Source organism: Chaetodon auriga, chromosome 17 (assembly GCF_051107435.1).
Source record: "Chaetodon auriga isolate fChaAug3 chromosome 17, fChaAug3.hap1, whole genome shotgun sequence".
NCBI classification, from domain to species: domain Eukaryota; kingdom Metazoa; phylum Chordata; class Actinopteri; order Chaetodontiformes; family Chaetodontidae; genus Chaetodon; species Chaetodon auriga.
Window position 1 is genome coordinate 3,966,918 of NC_135090.1, and position 20,642 is coordinate 3,987,559.

Sequence of the window (20,642 nt, forward strand, 5' to 3'; positions counted from 1 at the left end):
GTTTCACAGTCAGCCAGTGGGAGAGCAGTGCTGGCTGGTGAGATGCTGAATAATTAGTATTTCCATAGCCCTGTCTCCCTGCAGGGGGGCTGCAGACATCTTTAAGGTCCCTCCTCTGTTTCCTTTCTCAAGCAGATGGGTACGTCTATCTCTGTCACTCTCAGCTCAACTTACGATCCTATTCATTTTTCCTCCTCAGACAATCTACAAGCTTAGAAGACAATGAGTTTTTGGTCCAAATCCCTGGGGATTCTTCCCATGTAGCAAGCATCACTGCACAAATCTGGAGTGATTTGACAGATCAGGGTATCTACAGCTTGTTCAAATCTTTTACAGGAGAACAAAGTTGGCCTTAGTTCTACAGTAGATGTTCCATTAGACATACACCCACATAATCCCTGATAGATGTATTAAATGAATGGTCCACTTGTGTGCAGATCTGTTGTCTGTATCCGTCCAGACACTCTTACTTTCAGTGTTTTACAGCATTCCAAAGCTGGTGTGGTGTACGAAATCATTCAGTGGCCAGCATAGTTGTTGTGTTTATACCACCCTAAATTTCAGCATTACCAGATGAGCTAAACGAGCTGTGCACGGCAACAGTGAATGATTTTATTATGGTTTTAACGGAGAAACATCAGACCTAAAACTAGCACAACTGTGACTTGTTAAATCCAGGCATTGATGGGAAAACATCAGTGCATGGCATCCTGCTCTTTACTGAGATTAAAACACAGAGTAGTACTGACTTTCACTGAGTTCCAAATTTCAAATTCAACACTACATCGAACACAAATATAAAAAGTACCTTTTTGCCGTAACCTTGAGCTGAATTGAGAAACACACTTGTGGTAAGACAGTGGTGCTGTCGAAATATTTCAGCTATTTTAAGTCTGACATGTGCATTATAAATCAAGTAGAGTAATACAGCAACCTTGTTTCATCATTTCATACCGCACTGTTGTCATAAAACAGCCCACTGTTATTGTACTCCACCTCCATAAGCAGTGACCCTCCATGGTAGCTACACTTGTGGTATTTCTCAGCAGTAAACCACAGCCTCAGCACTATTCCCTGTGAACCAAAAACACACACACTCATCACCATCGAGCACAGCACGCTGCACGGTACCTCACACATACTGGTCTCTTACATAGCCTTTAGTTAACAGGAGTAATCATTGTATTGAGATTTTAGTGAGTTTTTAGTGATCACATTGAGACTGGCCCAGCTCATAGTGTCTGTTTATGAACTAATGCAGCTTTTAGTCTGAGCAGCGAGTTGCTGGCTGAACAGCTGGTGTGCCCACGAGCCGGCTGTTTCACGGCGGGATGTTTCCTGATAACAAACTGGACCTCCTCCCATTTATCTGACAACACCACAGCTACAGTAGCTGGCTGGGATGCTGCAGGGCTGGACTGCAGGCCTGAACTCCAGGCGAGAGCACTTCAAACAAGCCACACTTCAGGCTCACCCCAATAGTCCAGAAGGAGAGGAGTGGACCACAGAGAAGATGCTGAAGCTCTGCCAAATATCTGACAAAGCATTTATAGCTACATTGTGAGTAGTCTTCTTACAGGTTAGCTTCAGATACTGAGCCTGGCACGACTGCTTTATGATATGATGTGCCTTATAAATACAGTTAGGGCTTACTCATTTACACTCTAAATGACTGAGCAATAAAGTCATAAAGCTTGTGTCTCTGGATGCTCTCTCAGTCTGCATATCTTTCAGAGTCTAGTATTAATGGATCTAGCATACCTTGCATGATACTCTGGGGATTCCAGACAAACACAGGATGTTTTGCAAGACAGACAGACAGACAGACAGACAGATAGGTAGAACTTTGGCCCTGAGGTTAAAAATGAGTAGTAAACTTTCAGCAACCGGAGATCAAAAAACGCTACAAAGGATTTACATCGTGGCAGATCATGTTTGGTTTTAGTGGAAAACAAATTGAGACGCAGAGCTGCAGAAGCATGTAATGAAACTGAACACTGCCTCTTGCCTCAGCTGTGCTGTGGACACAGAAGACAGCGAGTGCAGCAAGCGACTCTGATCACAGCTGCCCAAAGCAGCTCAGCGCTGTTTATAAGGCTCATATCTGTACACAACACCAGTAATCTCACCGCTGTGTGTTTTACACTAGTTCAACATGATGGCCTGTCTGTCTGTAAATGCATCGCAATGATGTAATCTCTTCTAAACAGTGTATGTTTAAAATTGAACAGGGATGTTGATGTATGAACGTCTCCACGTACAGTTAATAACTGACATGTAGTTCCAGTAGTCACATTACTTTATACATACATACAGAAGGATTTTAATCACTTCCACATGGAGAGGTTCACCGATTTTAAACATGGCAAAGAAAGACATCAGTACTTGGTGATGACAGATGTCCTGATATGAGGTATTGGATCTGTATGTGGGAAGAAACATTGGATTGGTGCTTCTAGTGTATTTTATGTGACCACTTGATCAATGGATTGTTTTCTCTGGAGTCTGATCAAACCTTTATGAGGAAAATAATGTTTACTATTCTCAGCCCATTTAAACAACTTCAGCGGGAAGTGATTGCAAATTGCTGATTTAAGTCTTTTCTCATGAGTGGCTAACAATGGCACTTAATCCACAAGGTTCTCACTTTAAAAACAATTCTTCAAGGCGTTTGGGTGAAGACGCCTTGCAGTCTGTGGATAAAATGTGTTTCCACTGGTTCTGACACTTGGTTGGCTTTTAGATTTATCATCTCTGTAGTAAAAGCTCCATCTCTATTAGTTTATCACGGCTGGAAAGGAGCTGACAGGCAGTAGAGCTCAGAAGTCAATAAGACCTTCCACTAATTTAGCCTCTGTCAATCACTGACAAACTAATTCATTTTGTCCATTTTACTGACATCTTTAAATGTTGTCCTGTGGCAGCATTAGACGCTTGAGCACACTAGAAATATGCGATGGTCCTAATATAAGACTCCTATACATGACTTTGATGTACAACAGTTCTCAGAGCTGTAACAGCTGCTGAGAGACTGATGATTCTGACAAAACATATCAGAGTTATGAGAGACAGTCACTGCTGGGAACACTGTATATCTCACCAACACCAATAAAACATCTTCTCTGCCTTTTACTAAAACAAAGGTTGTCTGTTAAGGTCTTAATCCTGAAAAAAGCAGAACGCAGAAACCTTGACTCAGAGTCAAACTACTTTCCACAGTCCAGCAGGCCAGGCCAGGGCCAGGAGAACACAGGACGTCTCCAGAACTTTCCCACATGCTGCAATGACCAGATGTGACTTTTGGATAAAAAAAAGAAACTTTTTTTTTCCCAAACAAAAGGGGGTCTGTTTTAATATGCTGACACAAAACATCAGCAACTTGAATATACAAATATTGATTTTGTCTTGTGATGCTGCCTTCACCAGGGAACAGTTTGCATATTATCCTCAACCAAAAAGCATTCAACACCAAAGGACAGACTCTGTTTTTGGCAAACACAGAACATTATGATGCAAAAACTGGGAGCATTTTTTTTCCTCATCTTCACTCATCACTGGAGTGTTATTGTTTATCTTTAAAGTTCATGTAATGGATGCACAAATGTTAAACTTATCTCTTAAACTTGCTGATATTGGACTTTCATGTTACATATCTGACATCATTGGTCCGTACTATATTTCTAGCAAGCAAGGCTAGATTCACATGTGAGGGGGCCCTAGTCAGGTGGCCCACTCTGCTATAAAACACTAAAAGGTAGAAATGATGCTAATACGCACACTCATTTAAATGTCATTTTGATGCTCTTCAGGATTCAAACTACTCTGAATAAATAATCTAATAATGCAATTAACTGATTTATCAATTTGACAGATTTTGATGTGAAAGTAATTGTTTAAGTCATGAGAAATTACTGCTTTGCCTTGTCAGAAATCATTGCACAGAAGTCACACGTCACACAACTGTGATGTGGATTTTTCTCTATTTTTAGACAATTACGGACCCTAAGATTAATGGGTTGGGCCAAAAAATGAACAGAGAATATAACTGGCAGATCATTGGGCAAAAAAATCATTCGTTTCAGCTCTTTTTCAATACATTTTATTGTGCAACCCCAGAGAGAGTGCAGATTGTTACTGTTGTTCCTGAAACCGTATTAAGACCATTGTGAGACATTGAACGCCCACACTGACTGGCTCTTTAAGGAACTCTACCACACCTACTCAGTGGTGGGAAAACTGAGATACATTACTGCATTTGAAAGACCTGTTTAATTCATGAGTGTCTTATTTTAAATTATATAATATATGTCTTCATCAGGGTTTTAGACTGGTTTTATGGACCTGTCATGGCAGAACCTGTTTCAAATTGCGGATGGATGACATTGCTGGGCTGAGATCAGTTATTTTGTAAAAGCTGAACACATCAGTCTGACCCGATGTAATACTGCTAAGTGCATTTCTTTGCATAATTGTATGAAATATGGCAAACATTAGTTGACACTTAGGAACAACAATACTCTGTTCTAATCACTTGTCGAGGCACAAGTTGTGCCATTAATTTGATCTTATGAAATTAACAAAGTGCATAACCTCACACGACAAATACTATACGTGATATTTTCTTGCCTGTTTCGACACGTGGATGGAGACTACCACAGTAAAGCTGAGCTCAGCGTCTGTCATCCTCCTTTGAGAAAGAGAGCCAGCTCTTCATGGCAGACAGTGAAAGCCAAGTTGTGTTTGAGTCAATCATATCTGCGAGCTGATAGTCATGGATGGATTTACATTTCTCTCATTCAACCCATTCTGCAGCAACACTTTCTTCTGCCTTATTGCTTTCATTTCACTGACAGATCTTCACTGATATTCACTTGGAAGTTATTCCTCTGGAACACACAAAGTCTTGCTGGGATTAAGAAGGAGAGAGAGAGAGAGAGAGAGAGACAGAGGAGAGAGAAAAGAGAAAGAGAGAGAGAGAGACAAAGAGACAGAGAGACCATGAATGACAGTGAGAGAGAGCGAGAGAGCGTGGCCAATTCCCCCTTGGAATCCACACATTGTTTCCCCTCAGCCGATGGGGGATTCTTATCAAAACGCTGCCAGGGCTATCATGAAAGGATATGGTAATTATGGAAAACACACACACACACACACAACACACTAAAACACACACAGAGCCAGGAAGGCCGAGCAAGCACCGGGCTAATATAACGTGTCTGGTGTGGGGGCTATTTACATACCCTTCTAGAGCGCTTGTCACATTCAATTAATTACTCTCTGGCAGGGTGACAAAGATGATTAAAAAGAATGATGAAAAATATTTCCTCACATGGCTCCAAAAAAATCTGCTAAGTCCCTTTAAAATCCAGCCAAAGGATCTCCAAAACAAGGCGTGCTGTCTTAGTAAAGTTAAAGGTGTCTTTTTTTTTTTTTTTTTTTTCATTCCCAAGAGGGATTACAGTACCATGCCTTCTACTGAGGAAGGGAATGCAGAATATGAGCCAGAGAGGATGTTTGTAGGAGCGGCTGTGATCATGAGCTGTGCTTTATTCTGGCGGTGGAAAAAAGAGCTGAAGCCTGTGGGGTAATGAGCTGCATCACAGCGTCCGTTCATAACCCCTCACATCTGATGTCTTTCAGCGAACACAGCCTATTTAACACTGTCAGATCAATTAGTAGGTGAAGAAAGGGCTGGGGAGACGTGGAGCCTTTTGTTCAAACAGACACTGTGTGCGTGGAGGTACAGTACGGTTTAAGAGAATTTATCTCGGCAGAAGGTTTTAATGTTCACAATGTGCGATTGTGCTTTGCTTATTGCACAAAAGAACAGGCTGAATCGGGATTGTAGTGGCAAAACGTGTAGGCAGAATCAAACACCGGGGATGTGACAGCCTTGTGGGGGAATCGGGAGCTGTTAGAGTGAGGCAAATACCCCAAGGAGCATATGAATACAGAAATCTACATTTCAAGTAGCGTTGCACCTCCGCTGGCTCGTATCTCTGCCTGACGCTGAAATACGCTCGAGCAGCCTGAGCCTAATTTTTCACTTATGGCTGAGGACTCCTGACTGCAGCCGAACTCAATCCATTCGTCACGAGAGCTCCATTCAGCGTGGACATTCTTCAAGGAGCCTCCCTCTACACAAAAATGTCATTTTCTATAGAAACGTCTGCCCATGAAATTTCTTTTCCCCCCTGTGCCGTTTGGCCCTTTGTCATCAAACATAATGGCTTGCTTCAGCCAGATTAGCCTTGTCTTTGAGATCGCAGAGCCGACAAACAGACTGCGACGTGCCGAGGACGTGCCTCTCCGACTGTGACAGATAGTTTCTTCATATAAACAGGTTATTTTCTGTCATTCTTCATCGGCTGAAAGACGCCGTAGCTGTGCATTTACACTGCGAGCAGTGTGGTTGAGAAATTGTTCTATTGTGACAGATAAGAAGCTCAACCTCCACTTATATAGCTGTCAGCAGACACAAACTTTTCAAAGGGGAAATGGCTTTTTTAACACCTTTCAAAATATTACCTCCTTTTGATGAGTTAACACAGTGAGCCATGTAACATTTGTCAAAAATGACAATAGAACAGGCTTCAGAGTTTATAATCCATGGAAACAATGGGTGCAGCTGTTCTCTTGAGAGGTTTATTCTCACAGTTATCCCAAAAATCTAATTATTACTGTCATCCCTACATCCCTTTCACACTGTCCAGCTGGAATTATTGCTCATAAAATAAGATCATATCCAGGTTGGACTGAGATAGGTTAAGGTTAAGGTTTCGCCACTCCAATCTGCCAGAGCAGCACTGGCCCCGATACTGACCTCATTAAGTGGATCAACTATTTGCCAGACCTGATAGTCCAGATTAAAGAGTTTTCTGCTCTACTCTGTTTGTTTGCAGCAGCATCTGATGCACTAAACCACTTCTGATACTCATCAATTCTTACTGTGACAAAAGAAGCATTGAAAATGCCATTCCGGGTTAGCTAGAATTACCAAAGAGCGACATGATGATAGAATATTCCTATAAGAAGAAATTTTGCGCTCTTTATGTTCTTGAAAGGAGAAAATAATGTTGGAACAAAACTGGAACAAAGTAGAGTGACTATTGAGGACTGAAGTTACATCCTATTAACGTTGACCTTTTGGCAACAGGAGTAAGTAAAGTACAGAAGCACTCATCAGATCCATTGGATTGGTTCCTCCACTGATCCTGACCTAATGAGGCAGACCAGGTAAGGGCCAGATGTGACTGAGTCTACCTTGGGTTCCACATAAAACTGGAAGCATAAAAAGATAATAATCATCACTAAGTTATTTTAATTCAGGGCCACTGACTCAATGTTTAGTGGCACAGCAATTCTGGTACATCATATTACTTCATTTAGCAATATGCCAGGAATCAGAAAGGCACTCAGAATGAGTTCAGGTATCATAATACTGAGAGAGAAACTGCTGGAATGGTGGATTCCTGATTAAAACCCTATAGAGGGACTATGTATTCATAGTTAAGCCAGCTGGTTTTGGTTCATGAGGGATGAAAAAAAACAGATCCACGCACAGGTGAAATGATTAGAAGAGCTGCAGAGGGGTGTAATGAATGTAAATGAAGCCTTCTGACGAGACTCTGATCATTGTTTTTTACAGCAGCTCAGAGCGAAGGACTGCTCAAAACACCAGTGATCCTAAAATGATGTGCGTGATCCATATATTAAACGAGTCGAACATGATGGCGTACGTGCCGTTGGTCGGGGTGCGGTACAAATAAAACTGAGGTTGATTTGTCATAACAACACAATCTTATGAAAGTCTGGAGGATTATAAGTAACATTTGCACAAGCCTAAAAGGTATGATGGTGTATGAATGTCTCCGTTTACAGTTAATAAGTCACAGGTTCATGTGAACTTACATGAGAGTGATCCTAATGTGTTTCAGACAGTGAGTTTCTAGATTTTAATTCTGAAAAAAGAGCACTGAGGTGATGCATCAGGATTTATACTGGAAGAGAAAACATTGAATTGGAGCGTCTCTACTTTTTGGGTTGGGTGAAAATATTTAGAGTGACCAAACCCAGCTGTGGCCAACATTTCTCAGCCTACAAGCACGACATGCATGCATCAGTGACTTTCCCTGCTGTCTCGGCCCTACAGGAAATGCCTGGACGTCAGTGACTTGCTGCATGCACTGCTCACAGTTCGAAGCTCCATGGTCACACCTCCACCTTCCCCTCGCCCGCTAACACTGCTCCCAAACGTCACCGGCTTGAGAAGAATACCAAACGCTGACTCAATGAAAACCCCGCGCACAATGAAAGCTCTTACTCAGATCTTGATTGGCAGGGGCGTGCAGCTCCTCCGTTGCTCAGGAGCAAAATAAACCATGCAAACCAGTCAAGCCACAGCAGAGAGCCTTTCCCACCCTTAGGGAGTGTGAGCAAGCACAACACTGTTGCTACAGTGATCCTAATGGTAAACACCACCAATCAGGTCAATCGCACAGATATTTATCTATTTTATTTTTTTCCCCTGAGTCTGATTCATGCCTCAGACTGATTACAAGGTCCATTCACTGAGCTTCAGCTTGAGCAAACAGTGGTGCAAATACGCCACAATAACCTACCTATGCTATTCATGTGACTCACTGAGCCGGCACAATCCATTCACACAGCTCACACAGGCTCACACACACTCACACACACTGAAGTGCCTCAGGTGTCGGAGAAAATAGCCCTTTTAAAAACACACAATCAACAGGCTCCTACCTGCAATTTGGCGGTGGGTCCAAGGTTATCTCTGCTAGCTCTTTCTGGATTCTGCAACGAGAGGAAGATCTATGTTATAATCACACTCACACACACACACAACACAGACAGTTATATAAATCCTGCCTGTAAAATCAATCTGTAAGTGTACACACTGAATACCTCATTGATTTTCTAATGAGCTCCTGAGCGCTATGACTGGACACAGGAATAAGTCCTGTCACGCAAGATCAACAAAGGGATGCACGCCTGACTGTTGGCCATTTTTTTTAACCACATGAGCATGAACAGATACTGATGTCAAATCACAATTGATCTATCTGCATTAGCTCATTTTGCCGCTGATCGTGGCCCGATCAGCCCGTCTCAGTCCTCACCGTTTCAGAAAGTTGTTGGGAACATTTCCACGCTGGGTACATAAAAAAGGGTTCAATGAATAGACTGTAGGGAGGTCAAATTTCTCCCTGGTTAAGTATTCATTACATAACTGGCAGTGATGCCAACAGGGACCCCGCAGCCAGGTGTTACTTTACAATCACTCGGTCTGCTATAAATGCTGCAGTTATTCTCTCCATGCATGGAGTCCCACCTCTGCCTCACTTACACATTCTTAATCCTGATGATGGTCTTCATGTGTCTGTGCTTCTTAAACGACATTCTATAGACTGCAAGTAAAAGTGCCTCCATGAGCTAAAATATTTATTTCCTCTTGGTTTGTTAATGTGCTTTTTCTGGAGGGTTGAATATTCTCTTTCCATTGCAGTTTGGTTGAAAACTACAAAAAGCATTAAATATGTGAAACCTTTGCATCTTCTATTCCCAGAATTTCCCTCTTTGGAATATTCTAAATTCAAATTCTGTGACATTCAAGAAATACTTAGCGACAAATCCGGCAGCTGATTCATGTGTTGCGCCCTCAAGTGCCGCCACCATTACTGCAGCAGCAGAGTTCAGCTAAACAGAGTTGTTTAGAGTGACAGTGGAAGCAGAGATGTTTGGTTTGATCACAGGCGCAGTCAAATGTAGAAGTTATTCAGACACTACTCTGAAATTAGTCACGATGCAGACTTTGGGAAAAAAAAAAAACATTAACATATTGCTTTTGTCCAACCTCCACAGTCTGCACGCGGAAGTGCTGTGAGGAGGAACGAATTAAACCCAGCAGGAACGACTTGCTGTCTTAGGATTTAAATAATTACACTCCATGAATTCTTGCATTCTAATCAGAAGAATTACATCATTTTGGTAAAAATGTGAAACACATGACACTGTGAAAGTGGAATATCCGCCACCTAATGTAAGCTAGCGAGCAGGAGATCAGCCAGGGATCAGTTCACCATCGACCCGTGTAGGCAGATCCCTCTGTCGCCTCTCAGAATGTGAGAAAAACATGAACATTTGAGGGAGATTTACAAAGAGGACTTTATTTCATGGAGCAGAGGCTTGTGGCACTTGATGACTGTATTTCTAACATGTAAACAGTTCTACAGGATCTCCTGGACACTTAAATCCTTTCCATACACTACAGTGTTACAGTGGGGAGCCACCACAGCAATGGCATCATCACGACTGAAGGCCTTTCTCTATCTAATACACTTGTGTTCTTACGCAAACAGCGCTCTAAATACCCACATGCATGCGTACGCGCGCGTGTGTGTGTGTGTGTGCGTGTATAAACAAAAAAGCTAAATTATCGACTGCTTTTATTGATCATGCTGCCTGTTCACTCAGCTGTTTGTTAGCTGGGACATAAAAATTATTTGCTGTTGCAAGAGAGAGGGAGAAGAAAGACAAGCAGTCAATGTTGACAGACTATATTGTTTCAGCATCGACGTGGCACTGAATGGACGTGCAGCAGTCACAAAGTAACACCACGCTCGCATATTCCACTACAGCTCTGTTGATGCTTGAGAGAACCGTCCTTTGTCACATGTGTTAAAATGTTACTTTATTGTACACACTGGAGAGAACATCTATCGTATGTATCTGCAGAACGGAGGAGTGATTACGGGATTATGGATAATGACAGGTTTGCCATCATTTATCTTTGAGGAAAATGGTATCTTATTCCTGTCAGGTGTAATTATCTTGGCTAAGGTTTCAGACGTAGAAATATCGCAAACTTTTTCTCAATCACAGAGTAATTTGCGTCAAATTTCTCCATAGAATCTCCCGGTTCTCCCTTTTCAGATAGAAAAAAAGTCCAAATTGTCAAGCATGTAGTTTGATCCTGTGCTTTTGCCTACACAGCTTGGAAAGATGTAGCTGTCAACACTAGGGAAAAATATTCCTTTGCAACCAATGCTGTTGTACTTAAGCGTACTGCTGAATGCAGGTCGATATAAACTGCTGACAGCTGCTTATACAGCAGCCAAAAAAATGATAGTTCAGTGATGGATACCACCACTTCATCTTCAACAATGCTTATATCCTTTCTAGATGTGATGATGGAACTATACAAACAAAAATGAACCAACTGCTCATCCCTCGTGTGAGGTTCCTCAGCGTTCTGGGAAATGTACAACATGAAATGAAGACTACGAGGCCAGCTAAAGGAACGTGGCTATAAAGAAGTCCATTACAACACTTCATCATAAAAGAACTCCTGGAATGGAGTGTACATCATAGGTTGATGATACATAACAGGGTAAGAGTATCCAGGGGGGGATTCTCCTTTAAACTCCCCTCAGTGGGGAAATGACTGCACACGACTCACTTGGGGAAGGAGGGGGGGAAAAAGACATATATTTGCAAAGGAGCCTGTAATACAATCTCCACGGTTATGGAGTCATTCTCAGCTTGAGTGTGTGCTGTGTAATTTTATCTGCAGCATTTCCTGAGGTGGCACATTTTGACGGCTGAAGCTGGGGGACCTGTTAGGGGGGAGTGGTGCAAAGAACAAGGCCAGGTGATCCGAAGGGAAAAGCCCTGGTTATACCGTGAGCTCCTCCTGCTCGTGCTTGGTCGTCTTTAACCAAACACTTGCTTTCTCTAATGTTCCACAGCTCATTGCATTTGATAATCCCTTGAGACACTGCACGCACTAAACTATTACATTCTGCATGCCTCGACAAATGCAAATAAGTCAATATCATCTGAGCATAGTTTTTATGATGGAAAACACCAGCTCTGGCTTGTGTGTGCAGCAGCGCATGATTTATTACAAGAAGTAGCACTGAAAAGCAACTAAATAACTCAGTGCCTGTCAACCTTCCTATAAAGCGGTAACCCTCAGGGTCCTTATTTTATATGTTGTTGCCATCTCTGGTGATAAGAAGTCATCGCTGTACTTAATTTTAACTGTCTGCTGTGGCTGATGTCAAAAGCGTAGAGTATCACTTCCTTTGTGCCACAGGATTTGTTTCTTTAGAGACACCCAGTGCAGAATATTTACAAGAGCTAATGCAGAGGCTTTCGTTAAAGCAGTCCTATAGATCCTAGGGAGGGATCACACAGCATGACAGTAGCCACCAGACTGAACGCTATATAAGATAAGATAAGATATTCCTTTACTAGTCCCACAGTATTACAGCAGCAAAGTGGATAGCAAAAAATAGAGGGCATCAGTAAAAGAGACATTAAATAACAAACAAGCAATATAAACAATACAAACAAGGAATATTGACAAATATGAACAATTTAAACAAGGGGAAATACAGAAACTAGCAACCCAGTATGAGGAGATGTAAAATATGGGAGTGGTAACAATAAATAGTGTTTCCAAGTTTACACCATGGCACAGAGGAAATACCAATACTGCACATTGGAAATTCGAGATTTGCCGGGTACTGATATTGCATATTGGATGATAGTACTCCTGACTGGAGTATTGATATTGCACACAGGAGTAATAATACACCTGATCGAAAGATTGATATATTGCACCTTAAGTTGAAATTCACCTGATCTAATTATTTTCATGTGTATTATAGTGCAGTCAGTTTGAAAGTCTTGGTGAGTGTGTGGTCTATGGGAGCACGGCTGGTTGTAAAGTCTGACTGCTGCAGGAAGGAAGGACCTGCGATGGCGTTCCTTCACACACTTTGGGTGAAGCAGTCTGTCGCTGAAGCAGCTCTCCAGTGCTGTTAAAGTGTCCTGCAGGGGGTGGGAGTTGTTCTCGATCATGGATGACAGCTTAGCCATCCTCCTCCTCTCTCCTACCACCTCCACTGAGTCGAGGGGGCATCCCAGGACAGAGCTGGCCTTCCTGATCAGTTTGTCAAGTCTCTTCCTGTCAGCCGTGGAGATGCTGCTCCCCCAGCAGACCACTCCATAAAAGATGGCTGATGCCACTACAGTGTAATAAAAGGTCTTGCCCACTGCACTCGAAACGACCTCAGTGTCCTGAGCAGATAACATCTGCCCTGGCCTTTCTTGTAAAGTGCGGTTGTGTTGTGAGTCCAGTCCAGTTTATTGTTCACGTGAACATCATGGTAAGGATGTTCACCGGTGTCAGGGGGCAGAGTGCTCGTCTGCGGAAATCCACCACCAGTTCTTTGGTTTTCCCTGCGTTGATCTGGAGGCAGTTCCACTGGCACTGGTCCACGAAGGCCTGTGTCAGATCTCTGTACTCTCTGTCGTCCCCATCTGTGATGAGGCTGACGATTGCAGACTCATCAGAGAACTTCTGCAGGTGACAGGTGGGTGTGTTGTATGAGAAGTCTGCAGTGTAGAGAGTGAAGAGGAATGCAGCCAGGACCATTCCCTGCTGGGCCCCTGTGCTGCAGATGACTGTGTCGGACACACAGTCCCGGGTCCTCACATACTGTGGACGGTTGGTGAGATAGTCCAGAATCCAGTGTGTGAGGTGATGGTTCACCCCGGTATGCTCCAGCTTGTCCCTCAGAAGCGCAGGCTGAATGAGCATTGAAAGCACTGGAGAAATCAAAAAACATGATTCTCACAGTACTCCCAGGTTTCTCCAGGTGAGAGAGAGCTCGGTGTTGGAGGAAGACGACAGCGTTGTCCAACCCAATGCCAGGCTGGTAGGCAAACTGAAGTGGATCCAGCGATGGGCTCACGAGGGGGCTGAGATGAACAAGGACCAGCCGCTCCAGGGTCTTCATCAGGTGGGATCATAGTGCCACCGGCCTGTAGCTGCTGAGGTCCTTGGGGTGCGGAGTCTTGGGCACCGGTACCACACAGGATGTTTTCCACAGCTGTGGCACTCTCCCCAGCTTCAGGCTCAGATTGAACATGCATTCAACAATCCTACACAGCTGATTTGCGCAGGACTTGAGGAGCCTGGAGCTGATGCCATCTGGGCCTGCAGCCTTCCTCGTCTTGATCCTCCAGAGCTGGTTTCTCACCTGGGTTGTTGTGAGGGACAGATTGGAGCAGGGGGGCTGCGTGCTAGAGGGTGTGGGTGGGGGGGTTGGGTTGATGAGATGAGTGTTGGCCAGTGTGTGGTTTAGATATCGTGTTGTGCCATTTAAACATTGTTGTCCAAGGAATATTTTTTCCCTAACATGGTAGGGAGTGAAGGGCACTTGATTTTCTCCCACATATAACCCTTAAGGTGTCAGTATCATTCAACCAAAGTGCATTGTCCTGTGGTCAAACAGCATCTGAAAAGCTCCTTTCCAAGACTTTTCATATAAACCTACGTTTAACTTGTTAACAGCTGCTGCTGTGATTTAATACACTCCATGCGCTTGTATGATTTGGCATGAGGACCAGTGGAATTATGTGCTTTTATTTTGGCCACATTGCTTCTAGCATTTCTAGCAGGCTTGTTCTTCATTGGCACTGCAGCTGCCAATAAGTGGCACAGCGTAGAGATGAACAACATCTCTCTCAACAGTTCTGGTATCAGCATCCACACACCATGTGAACTGGCTGTGCAGCTTGGCAAGCTTATTCCCCAGTCAGATAACAACTGCTGTTGTTCCGTGCCATCACCCCGTGATATCCAATGACAACCTGCCATGAATTGGTTATAAACGGGATCAGTGTTGTGTTACATCAGGGAACCGGGCAAAAACACCAGGGGTGTCTTTAAAGTGAAAACGTCTGGCATTGGTTTGCAGCCGCTTACTGGCTGAATTCTGTGTTTAATCCCAACGGTGCACATCATCATCAGCAGCAGCCTTTAAGATCTGACTGGGTGAGTCAATATGTTGGTCGTAAAAACCCAACAGTGGTGTGTGCAAACACAACTGTGACTCCCATACAGCTATTAACACATAATGGAGCACACTATAGCATAATTATACCATTTAAACCTTCACTTCAGTGTTCACTTCCAATAGCTCAAAGAGGGGGACACACAGAACTGTGTTGATGTGCTGCTTTTCAGCAGCTAGTACTGATTTAACAACATGTTCAATAAACAAATGAAGAAGAATTCTTTGTCACGGTTTAGTGCCGCAGGTGTGTGGTGGGGCCTTCTCAGGAAATTGTCTTTAATGCACAGGAAGTGGTGTTTTTACCACAAGCTGTGTGTTTGGGAGAGTTAAAAACAAGTCAGTGGCTGAGAGGATGAAGTAAATAATGTCAGCCACAAAAAAATCAAAGCTCATTATTACAGTAACTAATGACTATTTCCACTATCGATTCATTTCCACATTATTTTTTAAATGAATAGATTAACTGTAACAGGGAAACATCCATGTTGTAATTTCACAGAAGCCAAGGTGACATTCGCAAAATGTCTTGTTTTGTCTGACCAACAGATCAAAACACAAAAGTACTCAATTTACACCGATACCAAACAGAGGAAAGCAGCACATCCTCACACAGAATGTTTGGCCTGAAAAAAGTCCTCCATAATTTAACAGAATTCAATTGTTAATTTGCTGTTGGTCCAATAACAATTAATCAGAAAACAGTTTCATCACTGGGCCTCATCCACTGGAAACGACAGGCTGCACAGAACACAGCACGGCACTGAGCAGCAAAGCAGGAGAAACATCAACGACATAAGCAAGTGACAAATAATCAGCTGACCACCCAGCAGAGGACACAAAGTCAAAGAGAGTCAGAGCAGCAGATCTACCTCTTGGCGCTGGTGGAGAGCTTGGCAGCGGTCTTGCTGGAGATTTTGGCCTCCTTCTTCTTGGGCTGCGTCTGGTCCCGCTGCTCGGGGCCCGGCTGCTCCGGTGGAGCCGCCTCCCTCTGCTCGGCATCTGAGCTTCCCCCACTGGTGTTGGGGCTGTCGTCCGGCCTCGGCTGCACCTCACTGGACATGCTGACACTGCACGAATGTCAGAAAATGGTGAAAATGCCGATCACAGATATACAGTTCACAATCATATAATACAGAAAAGCACCAAATCCTCACATTTGAGAAGCTGAGCCAGTGAATGTTAGGCATTTGTGCGTAATAAAATACTTCATAAATCAAGTGGCATCCCGGTGGCTGAGGGTTTGAGGCACCAACCAGGAACCACAATATCTCTGCGTCGACTCCAGCCGGGGACCTTTGTTTCATGCCAGTTCCTGTCACCTCTCTACTGTCTGCTCTCAAATAAAAAGACAATATGGCCCCAAAATAGAATTAATCAATTCTCAGAATTGTTGTTGAAGAATTTTCTGTTAATCAACTTTTCATTTCAGTCATTTGAAAGGTAATTTTAACTTCGTCTAATATTCAGGGTTTATGGCAGATTCGGGTGCTTCGTGTAGGTGTCTGCAGCCTGGAATTCATCAAATGTTTAATCACACTCGTGTTTTTGTATGCCTGTAATATCATGCCAATATCTACTAATAATGTCATCAGTCTTTAGATAGTATTGAGTTTTTTATGAATGAAGAAAAAGCAATCATTAAAACTCATGATTATTTTTTATGAAGTCAAGTGCTGCTTATTTTCTTGATCACCGGTTCATTGTTTGGTCCCTGAAACATCAGAACATCGTTAAAAGCAGCACATTCTGACATTTGAGAGGACAGAACCATCAAATGTTAATGCTAAAACGCTAAACGCAGAGAGATATATTAACACTGTGTTTATGAGAATGCCCGAGGCGACAGTGAGTGCGGAAGCGGGCTGTTGAATGTATAATGGGTACCGTAGATGACTCTGCAGGCCGGGAGGCTGACTGCACTGTTCTGGAACAATACAGACATACATTGAACAGGAACGGGAACAAAGGAACTGTCTTGCATTGGAGAGATTGACTAACATTGTTAAAGGGAAAGAAGAAATTCTGTCGTCTATGGAGCCCTTATGCTGAATTGCTGGAAAGTAACACTTTCCAATGAACTGGAAATTATGCTCAACACTTATTTATTTAGTCTTTTAACACTTTTTTTTTTTGGGGGGGGGGGGGGGGGGCGACTTTATTGATTTAGAAGTTCAATCTTTTAACACTTAAATAAAAATATTCCCTTAAAAATACTGTTAGTATTTTTAAGAACAGGTCCTTTTATCTAATTACCCTAATGGTGATGTGTGTTTTCTCAGGATCTTTAAGCAACTGACTCATTTTTGTCCTTTGATTGGATGATTCACTCAGCCTCTGTGTATGAGCTCATCAATATTTTGATGAGCAATACATATATATATATATATATATATATATATATATATATATATATATATATACACACACACACACACACACACACACACACATATATATATATATGTATTTTAACCTGATGAAGGTCATGTAGTCTGCAGGAGCTCTTTCACTTTTATCTCAAAGCAGCACTAATTGGTGTGATCCTGATTGCGTGAATGTGATCAACGGTGATCGATGAATTCCTCCATGCATTATTCGTTATCCACCACATACTTCATTTTAATTGGATATTTAGGTATTGATATAAACAGGTGTAGCAGACACTGAATCACAACCAGCAGCACAGAAGCCACTAAGTGTGGATGTAGAAAAATCCAGAGAGAATGAATTGGCAACAATGGTGATCAAATAACTTTACAAGCGAAAAATGCAAATTTTTATCGCTTCCAGCTTCTCAAACATGAATATTCTATGACAGTAATCTGAGTAGTTTTGGGTTTTGGATTGTTGGTTAGACAGAACAAAACATGTGAAAGCACCATGGGCTAAAGGAACTTTTGTTGCGCACTGTATGTCCCTACAGAGATATACTCAGAGCCACAGAGGGTGAAAAGTTAAATACAGACCTCAGATCTTTCACCACTCATCCTCAAAATCAGCCAAGTTGAACGCCTGCTGGTCACAAGCCTTGAGTCTCAATAATAAAAGACACCCACAAGGTCATGTTCACTAAATCCAATTCCGCCATCACACCGTGCGTGCGCGTGTGCGTGGCTGTGTGTGAACCTCAAGGTGAATGCCTCTATTTACATTCCCTGGTCTGCTATGAAAAATGTATGATACAGATGAATGAGTGCGAGGGCATTTTTGCTGCATGCTGTTGAGCTGGAATGAATATCAAATTGGACAGAAGTAAGGACAGATTGTTCAATAAACATGACAGCGGCTTTGGCAAGCTGACTCGGCTTCTGACACTTGACAAACAGCCACTGCACACAGGCTATCTGATGCAATTAACTGTATTTGGTGGTGAACTGATATGGGAGATAATTGAGGGATTATATGGGTTAGGATGATACAGAGGCATCATTTCAAAGGTTATAACATGTACATGCTCTGTTAAATGGAATCCTCTCGGGGTGAGCTGTTATCATCATGTGGGAAATGATGTGTTCCCAGTTGTCAGGTGAGGACAAACACACTGAAAGTAAAAGTTGCAGACAGCGCAGTAAATCTGCTGCTCTTGCCACAAGAGATTGGGCAGATGTTTTTTTTTCCCTTCAGGTGTAAAACTGTCAAAACACCTCAACCATAACTATCAGCCCAGGCGAAGCTTTCCAGATTGTGTGTTATTGAGCAGGCCCACAGAAAATCACACCCCAGAGAGGAACCCTCAGTCCCCATGCGTGTGTGTGTGTGTGACATGTCCAATTCACTTCTCACAAACTAAAAAATTGGCAGCTACTTCAATACGGCCTCGTTTTTCGGTGGTAAACTCAAATTTTACTTTTCTGGCTTTATTATATTGCGAGTAAGCAGTAAACAAAGCAGCTCTTAAAAATAACATTTTGACTCACATTTAGTGGCACTGCTCGTTGAGCTCATGTATTTCAGTGGTTGTAGGACGACCTGACTTGTTACAGAAGTTGAAATTTTACTGGACTTCAGTGCTGTTTGGTGCAGTGGGTGTACACCGAATGAAACACTGTCTGTTAACGATTTTAAAAGGTCTTCAGTGGCATCCCCTCGAAGTGTATGCACACAGCTAAAGAGGAGTAGGTTTTTAATTGTTGATATTTTGGACGGAGTTCGGAGAGACGGTCTCTCAATTCGGCACCGCGCAGAAAAGGCACGTATCGGGCTAATGGTGAGAAGCCCCCGAGCACTCACCGCCCCGGTCCCCCGGCTCTCTGGCTATCTGCGAGGAGTTAACAGCAAGACAGCTTCGGTATGAGACATCTTGATATAGACAGAACGAGATGAAGCTCAAACGCACACTTGTCCGACATCTAGCCTGTCGAGTGTCGGAGCTCGCGCTGACCGCTGCCAAATCTCCCCCAGCACAAAAGACGGAATGGATGCCCCCCTCTCTTCCCCAACCACCACCGCCGCCCCCTCCCTCTACAAGATAACGTAATGAACCTTTATTCAATTGGTAGAGTTGATTTTTTAGAGAAGAATACGGACGACTCACCTCTATACGCAGGCTGGACGCGCGGCGGCAGGAGAAATGTGTTGTAATGTCCACCGTATATTCCGTATTCCGTTACCCAGGTCGCCCACTGCTCTCCGTCCGTTGCTTTGACTGACTGCTGGAGAATGTGCCCAACCGCGACTGCCAATGGTAGCTGTAATTACACGCGTTGTTTCCGGTGTCAGCTAACAAAATAAAAGCCTAAATGAGCGCGTTCTCATTTTTGTTGGTTTTCAAGAGAACCGCAATTAAGGCGACACACTGCAGATAAAGTCATAATGCACTTACGAGAAGAAAAGGAGATTTATCGTGTTGTAATTTAAGAAGTTCTTACTTGTACCTCACTAGACTCTTTTGCGCATAAATATTTGTACAGCTACGTGCACAATGCAAAGCTTATGTATATGAGTGGAATATTTTCCACCATGCCAGTTTATCATAATGTACATAGCTTTTGAATGACATTTTCGAAAATTCATATTTTGTTGTATTTCGGGAAATTCTCATCTTAAATAACCTGCTGTTTATTGTGCAGACAGTCGGTTCCTCAAATAGCATTTGCTATTTATATTGGCGACCATTGACCAATAATCTATTATCATATGTAGAAAATGATCAATTGGCAATGCTTTCCGTTGGCTACTGGTTGTTTTTCATCAGTCCTTGCTCTTGAAGAGAATTAAATGTAATTTGGACTCGTGGCAAACCTTGCCTTGCCTATTTGATGCTCACAAAATCAAAAAATAGTTCTCATACCAATGGCTCCATACAACGTTTCGCAAAGAAAAAAACAAAAACATAACCCATCATAATACAACCTAGCAGCCTATTGACTTTTTTCATCAAACGTCTAAGTCTTTTATGTTTCAGCAGAGAATCCTCAGTTCCGATATTTTCTTTTGTTTGCCGCAACTTGACAAACCAGAACGCCTCCGTGCGCGCTCCCACGCGAGTCCGCGCAGACTGTGTGCGCTCTGAGGCGTTATGGCAGGCTTTGATGATAGTGTAGACTACAAAGGAAGTGCAGAAGAAAGAGGTTCAGTGAAGACTGCTAATCCATGTTGTCTGAAAAGTGTGCAATAGAACAGAGCCAGTTTCCTAGATGTTGATGATTTATAGGTACTCAGACTCAGACTCAGACTCACGGAGCCCTATTACGTCAATGACTGGTTAATGATGTGTGTGCTTTGGTGCCTGCTACCCTAGAGAGGCCAGAT

The 20,642-nt window shown here is 42.9% G+C and overlaps 1 protein-coding gene across 1 annotated transcript in view; it reads right to left on the minus strand.

Moving 5' to 3' along the window:
- LOC143334893 (ubiquitin-conjugating enzyme E2 E2-like) overlaps positions 1-19,568 on the minus strand; it is a 66,727-nt gene extending 47,159 nt beyond the window's left edge. The window contains exons 1-3 of the mRNA XM_076753859.1: positions 19,426-19,568; positions 15,761-15,958; positions 8,764-8,814 (exon numbers count right to left, since the gene is read on the minus strand). Coding sequence (XP_076609974.1) covers positions 8,764-8,814; positions 15,761-15,951 — 242 coding nt within the window. The 5' untranslated portion in view covers positions 15,952-15,958; positions 19,426-19,568. The remainder of the gene's footprint in view (positions 1-8,763; positions 8,815-15,760; positions 15,959-19,425) is intronic.
- Positions 19,569-20,642: the final 1,074 nt, after the last annotated feature.